The sequence below is a fragment of the Pavona decussata genome, unplaced genomic scaffold, assembly GCF_977016875.1.
Source record: "Pavona decussata unplaced genomic scaffold, jaPavDecu1.1 SCAFFOLD_217, whole genome shotgun sequence".
NCBI lineage: Eukaryota > Metazoa > Cnidaria > Anthozoa > Scleractinia > Agariciidae > Pavona > Pavona decussata.
Window position 1 is genome coordinate 1,623,976 of NW_028145622.1, and position 14,907 is coordinate 1,638,882.

At 41.8% G+C, this 14,907-nt stretch overlaps 1 protein-coding gene across 42 annotated transcripts in view; it reads left to right on the plus strand.

Annotated features, from left to right (window-relative positions):
- Nucleotides 1-219: 219 nt before the first annotated feature.
- The window catches only part of LOC146459758 (cubilin-like), a 407,624-nt gene continuing 392,936 nt past the window's right edge, over nt 220-14,907 (plus strand). For 38 of the 42 annotated variants that reach the window (XM_085088973.1, XM_085088977.1, XM_085088980.1 and 35 more), the window contains exons 1-4: nt 220-274; nt 7,021-7,071; nt 9,045-9,515; nt 10,646-11,119. In XM_085088973.1, coding sequence (XP_084945099.1) covers nt 253-274; nt 7,021-7,071; nt 9,045-9,515; nt 10,646-11,119 — 1,018 coding nt within the window. In that variant the 5' untranslated portion in view covers nt 220-252. Of the gene's footprint in view, nt 275-7,020; nt 7,072-9,044; nt 9,516-10,645; nt 11,120-12,016; nt 12,077-14,907 lie in introns of all 42 variants that reach the window. The other 4 variants (XM_085088960.1, XM_085088961.1, XM_085088967.1 and 1 more) reach the window with 4 other exon arrangements.

A 14,907-nucleotide genomic window follows, 5' to 3' on the forward strand; every position in this document is an offset into this window, starting at 1 on the left:
ACCGTGGTTTGAAATCATAGCTGGGAGTAATCGTTTGTCAGACGATCAACACTTATGCTACATAATAGTGCAGCAAACTATTAATTATAACTATCATGACAAAGGATGTTGTTTCTTTTGTTAAGCGGTGTTTCGTAACCAATAATCGATGGTTATTTCACTATGTTTTGGCTACGAAAGACCTGATCACGTGAGAAAAGTCAGATGAGTAGAGACCCTTTAGGTTGGCTTCTCGACTGATAAACAACGATAATGAGTTTCTCAAGACAGAGAGGTAAGCAACCTTTTTGATTAGGAAATAACTATTTTAACTCAGTTGCAAGAACTAGTCGGTCAAGTTCGCCTATGATCGTCGCTTGCACACCTGCTAACAGAAGCAGACAGGCTACACCACATTAACCCAGACGAACGAATGCAAGCACATGAAGCGTAAGCACAAAATGAAAAAGGTTCAGTTGATTCTTCGGTTCCCAGCACAATTACAATCAATGATCGTGGAGCAGTGGATGAACCGACAGTAATCTTGATATTAAGCTTCCTTCGCCGGTTCTTTTGGACCAAAAGAGTAAGCGTTATTTGCCATTTCCTGTTAGCACAAATCTATGCAATCAATCGTGATTTACATAATCAGGGCATACTTTCATTCTTCTGTCTACGCCCCCCAGTTAATAACACTATGAATGTGGTATCCAAAGTGAACATAGTAAGCAGCAAGAAAATCAGAAGCATTTGATGACGTTTCATTTTTATTTGTCAGTGTCAGATTGATAGCAAAACGGGTTTTCAGAAAACGTCATCGAAGGTTTTTTTTCCTTACTATTTTGCTTGACACTTGATTGATTAAATATCGTCTGATGGCTATCGATAAGCGATTTAATCAGCTTGGAGGGAACACGCTGTGGGCTGAACTTGTGCTTTCATTGAATTCGTTTTTCACGATGGAAAAAATAATAATAAAAATAAAACGGGAAAAGGATTAAATAACTGTGCAAGTGTTCACGATGTGTTTTGTGCCTTTATACTGGTGTCAAGGTTACACTTAAAGCCTATGGCCTCCGCATCAATCAGTATCATTTGTGCTGAAATTAATAGAAAAATGAAAATAAAATTCATTAATTAATTTAACGTACACCACAGAACAAACAGACAAATGTTTTGGTTTAGTTCCAAAGCAATCTCTTATGACAAAGAAAACTTATTGTTTTCGGATATGACTCAGAAAGATTACTTCATGGTTGATCAATCGATCGTGCACTTTTATTAGTTACCAGTGCAACACTTGGCCAGTAGCTTATCATAAAGAATGAACAAGTCTACTCTTATTACTCGGGCTGTGAGGCGGCACGAGTTAAGGTTTCGGTAGCATTATCAAATTCTTTTTTATATTTTTGGTCGCGATGGGCCGAGAGATAAGACTTCAAGCCACGAGTTATTGTCCTCGGTCTCGTTTTGTGTACTCGGGTGGCACGAGTTAAGTTTTCGGTGGCGTGCTCCAAATGTATTGAAATTACAGTCATTTCCTTAGTATTACAACCTCGTTAGTCCGACCAGCCCGTTATTACGACCGCATTTTCGCGGCCCGAAGCCACGTTTTCACTTGTAATACTTGTAATCTACAACCTTGAGCTCCTGGTTATGCATCTCGTAGGTCGTGAGCTAGACCTTGCTTGGAGCCGATCTAGAATGGAGCAGCAGGGCGCCTCCTTCCCTCCACTAACCTGGGTGGACACTTTGGGCAAGTGTTAGCACACCCTTAACCTCCCCTGACCACGGATACGGTCCCACTGCCTTGTGGTAGCTAGGGATGGCCAAAGGCTAAGGGAGTAAACCCCGACAGAAAAACCGGAGTGGAGCCCCATTAGGCAGTCTGATGGTATATCGGTAACTGGCAACTCCTGCAGTCGACCTGGTCCCGAACATACTGGCTACGCCTTTCCTTCGCACTCTACCAGCAAGACCGAGAGGGGGATTCTGGGACATGGGCAAACCAGTCTCTCCATACACATCGAACAGGCTAGCGCCTGGAGAGCCAACTTCAGCATGTCGCACGGCTCTGCTCAGAACGGAATCAAACCGGGGAGTGGTATTCAGTACCGGTTTCTAAGTCATGGCTTGATTGGCATAGAGCCAGACGCCAGAGGTCACTCTGGACAGTGTGAGGGGCTGTTTAACCCTATCTCCTTCTTAAACTGGGCAGCCCCCAGTCAATAAGGTGCTTTCCCGCCGCCTTCCACCTATCTTACTGGGGTGAGCAGGACTTAAGCTTGGAAACAGACTGACAAGTGGACTGCGACACTATCACCTAATAATTAAGGATCTACTTGAAGAAGCTCTTACCCTTGGAAGCTGGAATGTTCGAACGATGCTGACTGGCCTGATCAAGAATATACGTGACACTGATTGACTACGCAAGACAGCTGTCATCAGCAGAGAGTTGGATAGGCTCAACGTCGACATCGCCGCTTTACAGGAATCCCTCCTAGCTGGTTCGGGAAGCCTTAAGAAAAAGGAGTACACATTCTTCTGACATGGCAAAGCCAAAGACGAACCTAGAGAGTATGAAGTCGGTTTTGCTGTCAGCAACAAGCTGACTCAGATGGTGGAGCCAGGTTCAACCAAGTCAGAGGGTCTAATGCACACTGATTCAGGCACCACCAACTTGCTTTCTGTCTATGCTCCAATCTTGACTTCTAGCTCTGACGCTAAGGATGCCTTATACAGCCAACTCGATGAAGCTATCAAGCATATTCCGAAGAACGAAGCACTGATTTTTCTTGGTGACTTCGATGCAAAAGTGGGTAATGACCGAGCCTCTCGGCCCAACTGCCTAGGTCATTTTGGTACTGGCAAATGCAACGATAATGGGCAACGTCTGCTGGAGTTCTGTACTTACCATCATCTTTGCATTAGGAACACATTCTTTGGCATAAAGATGTCACATAGCTTTTCGTAGATGCACTCCAGATCCAAAAGCTGGCATCAGATCAGACCTCATCATCTCTCGACGGGAGCATCTCAACAGCATTCGCATAACGAGAGCATACCAAGGTGTTGATTGCGACACTGTTCACTCCCTTGTCTGCATAAAGATACAGATGCGCCCAAAGAAATTTCATCATGTTAAGCAACCTGCCAAAACTCGCATCAATACTATTGCCACTGCCATCCCTGAAAAAGTCTCACTATTCAAGGGCATCCTGAGTACCAAACTCGAGGACTGCCAAGAGCTCGATACAGATGATCACTGGCAACACATCAGGAACGCGACACATGCACTGCAGACTTTCGGTAAGAAGGAACCCAAAAGCCAAGATTGGTTCAACGCAAACATCGCGATCCTTCAACCTTCAATTAAAGAAAAAAGGGATGCCCTGCAGAACTACCAGCATACCCGTTCAAAACGTTACCCGGAAGCACTCTGCCAGGCCAGAAGCCGTGCAGAAGAAGAATGCAAGAACTGTGCCAACAACCACTGGATGAGTCTCTGTGCCGAGATCCAGTCAGTCGCTGACGCTGGAAATATCAGGAGCTTGTTTGAGGGCATCAAGAAGGCAATTGGAGCTACACAGTCAAAGTGCGCTCCACTGAAGACATCAACCGGGGAGACCATTATTCACAAGTCGAAACTGATGTTGTACTGGGCGGAGCACTACAGTGAGCTCTATGGTGGTACGAATTTTGTCTCACCCTCTGCTCTCGACAAAATTGAGAGGCTTCCCACATTGCTTGAGTTAGATGACGTTCACTCCAAAGAAGAACTCTCAAAGGAAATCTTGGAGATATTATATGGCAAGGCCCCAAGACAGGATTGGATCCCGGCTGAAGTATTCAAATGTGGTGGACGCCAGTCGCTTGATTCTCTCCATCAGCTGCTCTGCAGGTGCTGGGAGGAGGGATCAGTCCTACAGGAGACGAGAGACTCCAACATCATAACCCGGTACAAGTACAATGGTGACCGCAACGACCGCAATAACTATCGTGGCATCTCACTACTATGCATTGCTGGAAAAATGTTTGCCCGAGTAGCACTACACCGCCTACAACAGCTCGCTGAGAGTGTGTACCCTGAATCCCAATGTGGTTTCCGCTCCAAGCGCTCTACAGTGGGTATGATCTCCCTGAGGCAACTCCAGGAGAAGTGCCGAGAGCAACAACAGCCCCTTTTCATCGCATTTATCGGTCTAACAAAGGCCTTTTACTTGGTCAGTAGAGATGGGCTCTTTAAGATCCTGCCATTAATGGGTTGCCCTCCAAAACTCCTGAGCTTCATCAAGTCATTTCATGATGGGACACGGGGCACTGTGCAATATGATGGAAGCATGTCAGAGGTATTCGGCATAAACAGTGGCGTGAAACAAGGCTGTGTACTGGCTCCAACACTCTTCAACATCTTCTTGTCCGTCCTCCTGAAACACGCGTTCAGTTCAGCTAGTTCAGCTGATGAAGGCATCCTATTCTGATGGGACACTCTTCCACCCTGCACGCCTTCTAGCAAAGACCAAAGTTCGCAAGGTAATGCTGCGCGACTTTCTCTTCACTGATGATGTTACCCTTGACGTACATAGTGAAGAAAAGCTCCAGAACCTTCTCGACCGGTTCTCTAATGCGTGCGAGGATTTCAGCCTCAACATAAGCCTTAAGAAGACAAAAGTCATGTGCCAAGGCTCCGAAGATACGCCTGCTCTAACCATCAAAGATTACACCCTGGATGTCGTCTCGCAGTTTACCTATCTTGGCTCTACCACCTCTGGCAATGTCTCTCTTGATGTGGAGCTCGGAAAAAGAATTGGAAAGGCTGCAACCAACATGTCCAAGCTTTCCGCTCGAGTGTGAAAGAACAATGAACTCAATATACAGACTAAAATTCTGTCTATCGTGCCTGCATTGTGAGCCCCTTACTTTACGGCAGCGAGTCCTAGACCACTTATGCTGGGCAAGAGAAGTGCTTGCACATCTTCCACATGAGATGCGTTCGCCGCCTGCTGTCTATTTCGTGGACTGATAAGGTCTCCAACAGTGCCGTACTTGAAAGAGAAGGTACACCCTCCTCAGACAACGTAGACTGAGTTGGTTGGGCCATGTTCGCCGATTGTCGAATCCCTAAGGACCTCTTGTATGGGGAGCTGGAGCTTGGTTCGAGTCCTGTTGTCAGACCTAAGCTACGCTTCAGGGATGTTTGCAAGAGAGACATACTTGAGACTGGTCTGACAACCGACAACTTGGAGCCACTTGCTACAGATCGAGGCAAATGGAAGACGATGTGCAGTCAGACATTCCGAGCAGGGGAAACAAAGCTGAAAGCCAAAGCCAACGCAAAGCCAGCAATGAGAAAGGCAGCTGCAAAGGCAGCAGCATCAGGCTATATCTGTGGGATACTGGCCGTGTCTGCCGTTCACGAATTGGATTGAATAGTCGCCGATAAAAATGTTCGTAAACGTGCTAAGTCATGGACAACAGTCCGACGACTGCCTACTAGGTCGTTTGGTGTAAAGACGGGCATACGGATCATGCGTCTCGACGAAGAAGCGTCCTATACACCAGACAAACAACCCGTCTTGTACCCTTCCTTATACATGTACTAGACCAACGCATGATGCGTAATCAGGCGCACCGTTCAAGTTCTTTCAAAACAGGTTATGTATCTCTAATATAAAACCAACCAATCCACATTCCCCGGGTTCCCGATAAAGTTTCAAAGGATAGGGGGGGGGGGGGGGGCCCTCCCTTTTGTGTCATTCCTTAACCTAGCTACTACATACCAAGTGCACATTTTATTGGAATGTAATAGTTAACACGTTCACTTTCACTTAGCTTTTGTTATATAAAATGTTCGAGAGCTCATGAAATTTGCTACCTACAATTTGCCCTTTACCATACAAATGCATTTTAAAATTAGCTTTTAATTGAAAGAAGCGTCGATAAAGATTCTAAGCCAGTGAAATGAAACCGGTGACTTTGAAAATTGCGCGTTTTTTCGAAAAGTCCAGAATGGTTTTCAATGGAAGAACACCGTATTAATCATCAATTAATTAAATCTCTAAGTAGATACTTTATAACGATTCATTGCACAAAAAGCTTACAAGTGGGCTCTTATTTATCAGCAATCATTGCCCTTAGAAAGAGAGGAGTCCCCCCCTTCTTGGGGCCAGTTGCCATCGATCCAGAGATATCCTATGATACTGTAGAAAAGATACCATTCAATGGCCACCTCCTAGGGGTCAAGTCTTTTTCATCCTTTCTGGGTGTACGACACCAAGTCACTAGAGGGCACTAACGAAACTATCAAAAAAGTTCATTAAGCAAGCATTTTATTTAAACACTTGACAATTTTTCCTAATACTTTTTATAGTAAATAACAGAAAAATGCAAGTAAATGTTTGCACTCATGGATGAAATGAAACAAGAGAACATGACGACATGTTCTTCTGAAAATTATATTTAACACAAAACATTTATTTGTTGGGGAAACTCTGTGAGTATATGACCTCTTCGACGAGTCTGAAAAATTGATTTTTGTAGATTTCCGATTTCAATATTAAAGGCTCACAACAAAACAACAACAACACAAATCGTTTCGATTACAACTCCCTTTGCAAGATACCAAGTTTTTCATAACATTTTACGAGATATCGCTTTAACCACTCACTTTTAACTCAGCTTTGACTTATTATGTCAAACGTGGTAAATTTAATAAACGTTCAAGGCAGGCTTTAAGTCTTGCCAAGTGTTTTTTTTACTTGTGCAAAGGTACCTTTCACACGTCCCAAAGGTATAACACCATTGATGTTAAAGTTGATGTAAAAGTGCTACTATCAAGATATGTCAAAGGTAGTCAGAGGTGTTTGTTTTGCGCAGCTTTGTTACACCTTTCCGATGCGAATCAAAGGTGATCATTTAGTGCAAGCGCCTCGTTTCTTGGGGTAATTTATATTAATATAACTTTATTGCCTCAAAAAGGTACAGGTTTTAGTCATGACTTGTAGCATGTTCTCTTTCAATTGAAGTTTTTATTCCCATTAGAGCGAATGGAGAAAAGGATTGTCATTCTGAGTTTGCTAATCCTGCTTTCCCGTAAGTATTTTTCTATTTTAGTTGTTTTTCAATTAGTTACAACTATTCTTCACGTTGCAAAGTAAACGAAGAAACTGAGTTTTTGTATTTCATTGATGGCTTGCATGTGACGTCATTGCGGCCATGTTAGTGGACAGGAACTCTTTATTCGTAATTTTGGAGACTGAAACAGGCTGTTTATGTTAGTATGGAACACTTTGTAAATTTCAACCTGACCAGTTATTTCACCTGCCATTTCTTTCAGTACAGCGCGTATGCTACTAATCCCTAGAGACTCATATGGCAGTCTCAGTGTAACATAACAGAAAACATGCTAACAATGTCGGCCTCAGGGTCCTCGCGAAATTCAAAATGGGGGGCGGCGAAGACCCTGGTACACGCTGCAGAAATGCTCCACGAATCGTGAAGTATTTTGTCACTTTAAACAGAAACAAAAGTATTTTTGTCACCGCTATCAAATATAGGCCGCATATTTGATCCCGGAAGAAGTGTAGCGAAGACCAAAATCAAGTGTTTCATGAGACAAAATACTCTTCAATTCATGGAGTATTTTTACAACGTGTAGCAGGTTCTTCGCCGTCCGCCATTTTGAATTTTCCCAGGGCACTTCGGACGAAGTTGAGAGGCTAGCTGTGGACCCTTAATTTGTTGACGGTAAACCAGCATGGCGGCTATGAAGTAAAGTGCATTCTTCTTTAGTTTATATTTAATGTTTATACTTAAATTCCCTTTACAGTTGTGATAGCCGGAGTGCAGGCTCAGACTATGCCACATGATAAGTAACCATTCTAATTTGTAAAGGTATATACACGCCTTTGAGTGAACAGGATATAATGTTTCAAAGACAAACAAAATTCGCTCTTGTACTAACTGGTTTTTGAAAAAATTGAGAATGCTTATCTATGGAATGGCAAAATTTAAAGACAAATGTCATGTGACTACTTGTCAATGATAGGTACGCGACAATTTCTTTGACGATCTCTTTGCTTTTGGGAGATATCTGTCACAGTGAAACACATAATAAAAAAAGTTTCTTTCCCACCAATAAATTTTACAAAATGAACGGGCGAAATGCTAGAAGCCGAGGAGAAAATGTACGTGGATTCGGCTCCATGACTCTTTCAGAAATACTGCCGACAATGCATGACATGATGAGCGGCCAGAGATTTCCAATGTGTTGCATATGCTTGCAGTGACATTTGCTAATGGTGTTCTTCAGAACGATCCTTCAGTGCGTTGCGCAGATTAAAAATTCGCCGAGTTTATGGGCATCCTCTGCAGCGCCATGGGGCAGCAGCATGTCAGCAACATCGTAATGATTGACATTGAAAAGGCATCTGCCACCTCTACAGTAACATGGATCGTATTAGTGTTATTTTCGGCCGTCTCAATAGCAGGGAGAGTTATTTATTTTAACGTAGTGTTCAATTTGTAACGTTACCTACTTGCATGCTAGATTCATAATTATGTAATAATATTTTCGATGTCAATTCAAATTTAAGATTAATTCATGTAGGCCTATACTAGTACATCGTATGACCCTCGTTTGTTTTCGATTGTTTCGTAAAAATTTCAGAATGTTTTAAACAAATGGTCCACGGCCCCCAGTCCCCCTCCTTGGAAACAAAATGCCTGTACGCCTGGGACTTTAACCGACTCTTTTGAAGGCAGTGGGTCACGTGTCATTGCCAACTGCTGTAATTCTCATAGCCTCCCACACAGTCGTTTTTAGGGTTGTTATCAGGGAGGAGAGTACGACGCCCTTAAAGACGACTGCCTGGGAGGCTATAATTCCCAGTGCGTTATGCGGGATAGCGGTCAATTGAAAGCGAACCTGACAGACTTTTCAGGCGCTCGTGTGGAGTGGCGAGCGAAAGGAAGCACTACTTGGAGAAAATAGAAAACAAACAAACAAACCGAAAAAAGAAAGAATTAAAAGTGAAAGGAGCTAAGTGTATCTACATTTTTATTAGTTTCTTCTGTGGCAAAGTCCTCCTCAGCCGCATTGATGTTACCATCACTTGCTGTTTCAAGCGGCCAAGCGACAATGAGTTCGTCATTTGTGACAGTGAGCTCAAGCGTGGAAACAAAAGAACAAGGTAAACACATATCCCCAACGCCAATTATGTCAAGAAGCCTAGTAATGGGCAGCTTGTCATCTGTGACGGTGAGCTCCATGGTGACAATAGATCAAAGTACATCCGTACTCGTCGTATCATCCTCAGCAGTGGTGCAGTTATCAGATGTTCTTTCAAGCAGTCGGGAAAAAAGCAGGTCTTCCTCAGTGGAAATGAAGTCCAGTGTATCAATAGATCAAAACACATCCCCTGTGCCGCCAGTTTCTTCCGTGTTGGCGCCACTCGCGGTAGTGGCATCGCCACCAGTGTTAACAGGATCAATGTCAAATTCAAGCACAGGAATCATAACTACCTCATCAGTAACAGGTAAAAATCTTTGGAATTTTGGACATAACTTATGGGTAGAGATTTTTAGTAGACGCTTATTCATCCAAGATATCCGGAGCAATAAAGCATCAAGCTGCGGGTTTTTGAACAGGTTAGGTACGGTAAAATCTATTTCTTAAGTGCGACAAACGAGAATTTTGAGGAAGTCAGAGTGTAAATTATCGGTGATAATTTGTCTTAACAAGTTTTGCATATTTCTTGATCGTGTAGAAAAGACAAAAGTAAAAGAAGCAACAACAACTACAACAAAAGAGAAATGGAAACGCTGGAGAGAAGCTTACATTTGAATCCACAAACTCACTCAAAGTTTAAAACCATCATCTACAACATAATACATAGGACCAAAGATGCTTCATTACAGTTTTCACATTGTAGAATCTTATCCAGCAAGTGAATTCCCATTAAATAAGTTTGGAACAGTGTGGCAAAAATGATTATTAAGTAGGTTATATAAAAAACCAGCATAATGCTCCATCCTACGGCGCACTTGGGGCTTCCATCCAAGTCTCTTTAGCGCTTCAGATGCAGATGAATAGGTAGGGAGATCTAATGTAAAACGAGCGGCCTTATGTTGCAACACTTGTAGCTCAGACATCAAAGTGGCATTACCTCTTTTGCTCCAGATTATATCCCCATAATAAAAAAGAGGTAAATTAAAACTATTAAAAACATGTAACTCTTGCGGTAGACCTAACTTTGTGCTAATCTTGCCTCGGACAGATTCAATATGACCAGACCAGGAGAACCGGTTGTTAATCACTACCCAAGTACATATAAGAGTCTACGTTATTTTAATAACTCTGAAAAGAGGGGTGTCATCATCACAGATACGAATAAACTGCTGTAATCCCCATAGTTTCCCAAATAGTCGTTTTTAGGGGCGTTTTTAGGAAGGAGACTACGACGCCCCTAAAAACGACTGCCTGGGAGGCTATTATTTCCAGTGCGTTATGCGGGATAGCGGTCAATTGAAAGCGAACCTGACAGGCTTTTCAGGCACTCGAGTTGAGTGCCGAGCGAAAGGAAGCGCTACTTGGAAAAAATAGAAAACAAACAAACAAAGAAATATTAAAAGTGAAAGAAACTAAGTGTATCTACATTTCCATTAGTGTCTTCTGTGGCAAAGTCCTCCTCAGCAGTATTGATGTTGCCATCATCTGCTGTTTCAAGCGACCAAGCGACAACTAGCTCGTCATTTGTGGCAGTGAGCTCAAGCGTGAAAACCAAAGAACAAAGTAAACACATATCCCCAACGCCAATTATGTCAAGCAGACTACTAACGGGCGGCTTGTCATCTGTGACGGTGACCTCCAGGGTGACAATAGATCAAAGTACATCCGTACTCGACGTATTATCCTCAGCAGTGGTACAGTTATCAGATAGTGTTTCAAGCAGTCGGGCGAAAAGCCGTTCTTCTTTAGTGGAAGTAAACTACAGTGTGTCAATAGATCAAAACACATCCCTGTTGCGGTCAGTGTCCTATGTGTTGGGAACGTCACTCGCAGAAGTGGCATCGCCACCAATGTTAACAGCACCAATGCCAAATTCAAGCAAAGGAACCGCAACTACCTTATCAGTAACAGGTAATAATAGTCTTTGGAACTTTGGATACAACTTATGGACAGAGATTTTTAGTAGACACAATTTCATCCAAGATATCCGGGGCAATAAAGGATCGAGCTGCTTATGTGTGACAGGTTAGGTACGGTAAAATCTATTTCTTGTTGAAGACTCGCCGGGAAAAATAAGAATGTTGAGGAAGTTACAGTGTAAATTATCGTTAATTTGTGTTAACAAGTTTTTCATATTTCTTGATCGTGGAGCTGAAAAGACAAAAAAAAAAAAAAGACATTCTCTACAACGTAATACATACGACCAAAGATGCTTCATTAGAGTTTTCACATTGTAGGATCTCATCCACCAAGGGAATTCACAGATCTTTTAACACAAGTTCCGGCAGTGCTCTTCAGTAGCTTCCCTTTAAAATGTTTTGTGTCGGTCAAAAGTTAGAGCCACCTTGCATAGCGTAATGAACAGCTTCACTGGAAAGTATTGCACAGTAACGGTAACACTTTAGGATTTCATCCACAGACTCGAAAGTCAGAACCACCTTGTGCAGCATGATAAACAACGCCGCTGGAAAGTGCTTATCAAAGGCTTTCATTTAAATGATGACACTTTATAATTACATTCACTGACTCAAATTTAACACGCATTTTGTACAGCATAATAAACAACACCAGGGAGAAGTGCTGCTCAGTATTTTGAAAGGAATTATTACATTTTAGGATTTCATTCACAGACTCAAAGCGTAGAACAACCTTGTACAAGATAATGAACAGGAGCATAAGCTAGTACCTCTCAGTAGCTTTCATTTCGCGGTCTCACTTTAGGATTTCACCCATTAGAAAAATCAGTGAAAATGAACCTGCCTTTTTGTATGTGCATTGAGGTTGCGATATGTATCTGTTGTCTTTTAGCAGAAGCGAGCCAAGCGACATCTGTGATCACACGATCTCCACTCTCTTGGTCTTTGACAGGTAAGAGATGAAAAAGAAATGAGATTGTTTGTAATTTTGAAAGCTTTTTTCAAGGACTATCCTTTTTTACGTTTCATGAATTTTTTTCTATTTACCACTGGAAGAGTGCAAGTTGTTACAGGAAAGTTCTCTTTCATGGCGTCAGGTTTGGTTTTTGTTGTTTGGAGAGAGCGGTGTTTTTTGTACGAATAATTTTGTTTTGTTTTGTTTTTTTTTTACTCTGTACTGAATCAAGCCTCAAAGTGAACAAAACGCAAAGTTTGAATGGTGGACGAACGGTGAGTGGTGTTCTGAATGGTTGGTTGTTGAAGAAAAACAAGAAAAAAAAACCTGAATATAAGTAACGATGAGGAGCCGGCATTTCGGGAAACTGAAGGAAGGGGCTCTGGTGCTCCCTTAAAAGCTTTCCCCCATTATTTCCCTCCACTTTCCCGTTCTTGCACCTTTTCCTTGCTCCTTGAATTTTGAACTCCAAAAACACCTTCATCATCTTTATCCGCAGAAGTTGGCTCTTCGACGATTGTTCCTTCGTTTCCCGCAAGCCTCGCAAGGGAAAGCGCTTCGTTTTCTTCTCAAGTGGTATCGCTGTCAGCTGTTGTTCCAAGCAGTCGCGCGAGACGCAGCTCGTCATCTGTGGAAATGAACTCGAGCGTGACAATAGATCAAAGTTCGTCCATATTTTCAACGTCAATTTCTTCAAGCAGCCTAGGAGAACGTAGTTCATCATCAGTAGCAGTAAGCTCCACTCTGGAAATATATCTAACTAGAGCTGCATTACCTTCAGTGTCCTCTACTCCGGGGTCATCTTCTGATATGGTGTCGACACCAGTTGCTGTTTCGAGCAATCAGGCAAAAAGCATCTCTTCCTCACTGGCAGTGAACTCCAGTGCAGAAATTAATCACAGTACATCCGCATCGCCACCAGGGCCCTTTATGTTGGTGTCATCCGCAGCAGACTCGTCGTCATTAGCGTCAACAGGAGTAATCCCAAATTGGAGCACAGGAATCCCAACTACTTCGTCATTGTCAGGTAACATTTTGTTTGTTAAAAATTATGCTTCCATGCAAGATCTACGAGGCACTTTCAAGAAATAAAGTATCATTTTGCTATTTTTGAACAAGTGTGACTACATCAAACACAAACGTTTGGTCAGGTAAAATCAATTCAGTCAGGCTGAAGACTCGTAAAGAAAAACAGAAATGTCGACTGAAGAAGTGAAAATCTTACAAAGGTCATGCTTATTTTTTTTTTATTTTGCCATAGAGATTTGCGATACTTCTCGGGCTCATTGAGAAACCAACAAACAAAAGGTGAAAGAGAAACAGCTCGATAAAATATCTCCGCATAAGCTTACCGCTTACTAATTAACAGCAACGAAGAAAAGGTGGCATCAGTAGCTTCCATTTTGAAACGTCAGATCCCTGAGTACATAAAAAGGACAAAAACCAGCGTCATAAGAGCGTACTGCTCTTCTGTGGCTTTTATTCAGATTTCATCGAGAGAAAATAGCATTTTCTCTTGGATTTCATCCACAGACTCAAAAGGGTAGAACCACATTACGATACGGAAACATTTACTTGCAATTTCAATAGAGAAGAAATGTCTCGACAACGCTATTATGATCTCAAACTACATTCCCTTAACCCGGCCTTTAACATTTTTTTATTTAATTTATTGTTCGCCGGCAAACGATAATTTTACTCGCTCGGTCAAAAAGAGAATAGCCTAAAAAGAAGTAGTTTCAATGTTCTCTGGCAATTTCTAGTAAGCTTTCTACTCTCAAGGTACTTTAAAGTAAGAAAATATAGGTTTAAAATGTGACATCTTCATATCCGCCTGTGAAACAAATAATTTATCGCATGCAACCCAAATTTTGCCAATAATAGAGAAATATCATGCCATAAAGATGGAGGGCAATAAAAGGCTCCAAGCTTAAATTCCCATGCTACAGTCTGGCAAAATAATATATTTTCTCTTGGTTTAAGGACCAAAAAGTAGAATATTTGACCTTAAAACTCCACGAGGGATCAACCGTCAATGTAACAACAGAAATAAAAAGAAAACTTTTTCCCCGTTCTTGAAAACGATGTCTTGTTGTAGACACTCCTATCGCTATAATGTACAAAATCAATAATACAATAATGTACAAACAATAATGTACATACAATAATGTAATAATGTACATACAATTATGTAAATAAAAAGAAAGTTTAAGGGGTTATGAGACATAATTGAATCATCATTCCCTGAAGAAGTGAGAAATAACATGAAAATTATCTGCCACATCGTACCTGCAGTGACATTGCAGTATATCTGATCTCTTTCAGCCGAAACAAGCCTAACAATAACTGTGAGAACACCATTTTCACCCTCGTCGTCTACACCTTGTAAGAGACGAAATGGAATGAGGTTAAAACGTATAAGGCTTTTGTCAAGCAGCAACCATTAACTTTCCGTTGAATTCAATCAATCAATCAATCAATCAATCAATCAATCAATCAATCAATCAATCAATCAATCAATCAACCAATAGACTTTGTTTTAAGAGGGTAGCACATGACAGTGAGGAGAATGATAACCCAGTAGCCCTCTATAGCACAAAGACCAGACCAGCACACCTGGAACTCCATGCCCTACTCTTTGCGATTAGTGTCTGGATTCTTTAACTCTAAAATTCGATACCCTGGAGAAATGATATACCATTTGTGACGCCATCAATTTTCGTGATGCTAGCGGTTTTCGGCAAGTAAAGATGATTACGCAATGTAAATTAGACGAGGATTTTGGACGAAAAATTTTAGGTAAATTTGGTTTATTTTCCTAATTTAGT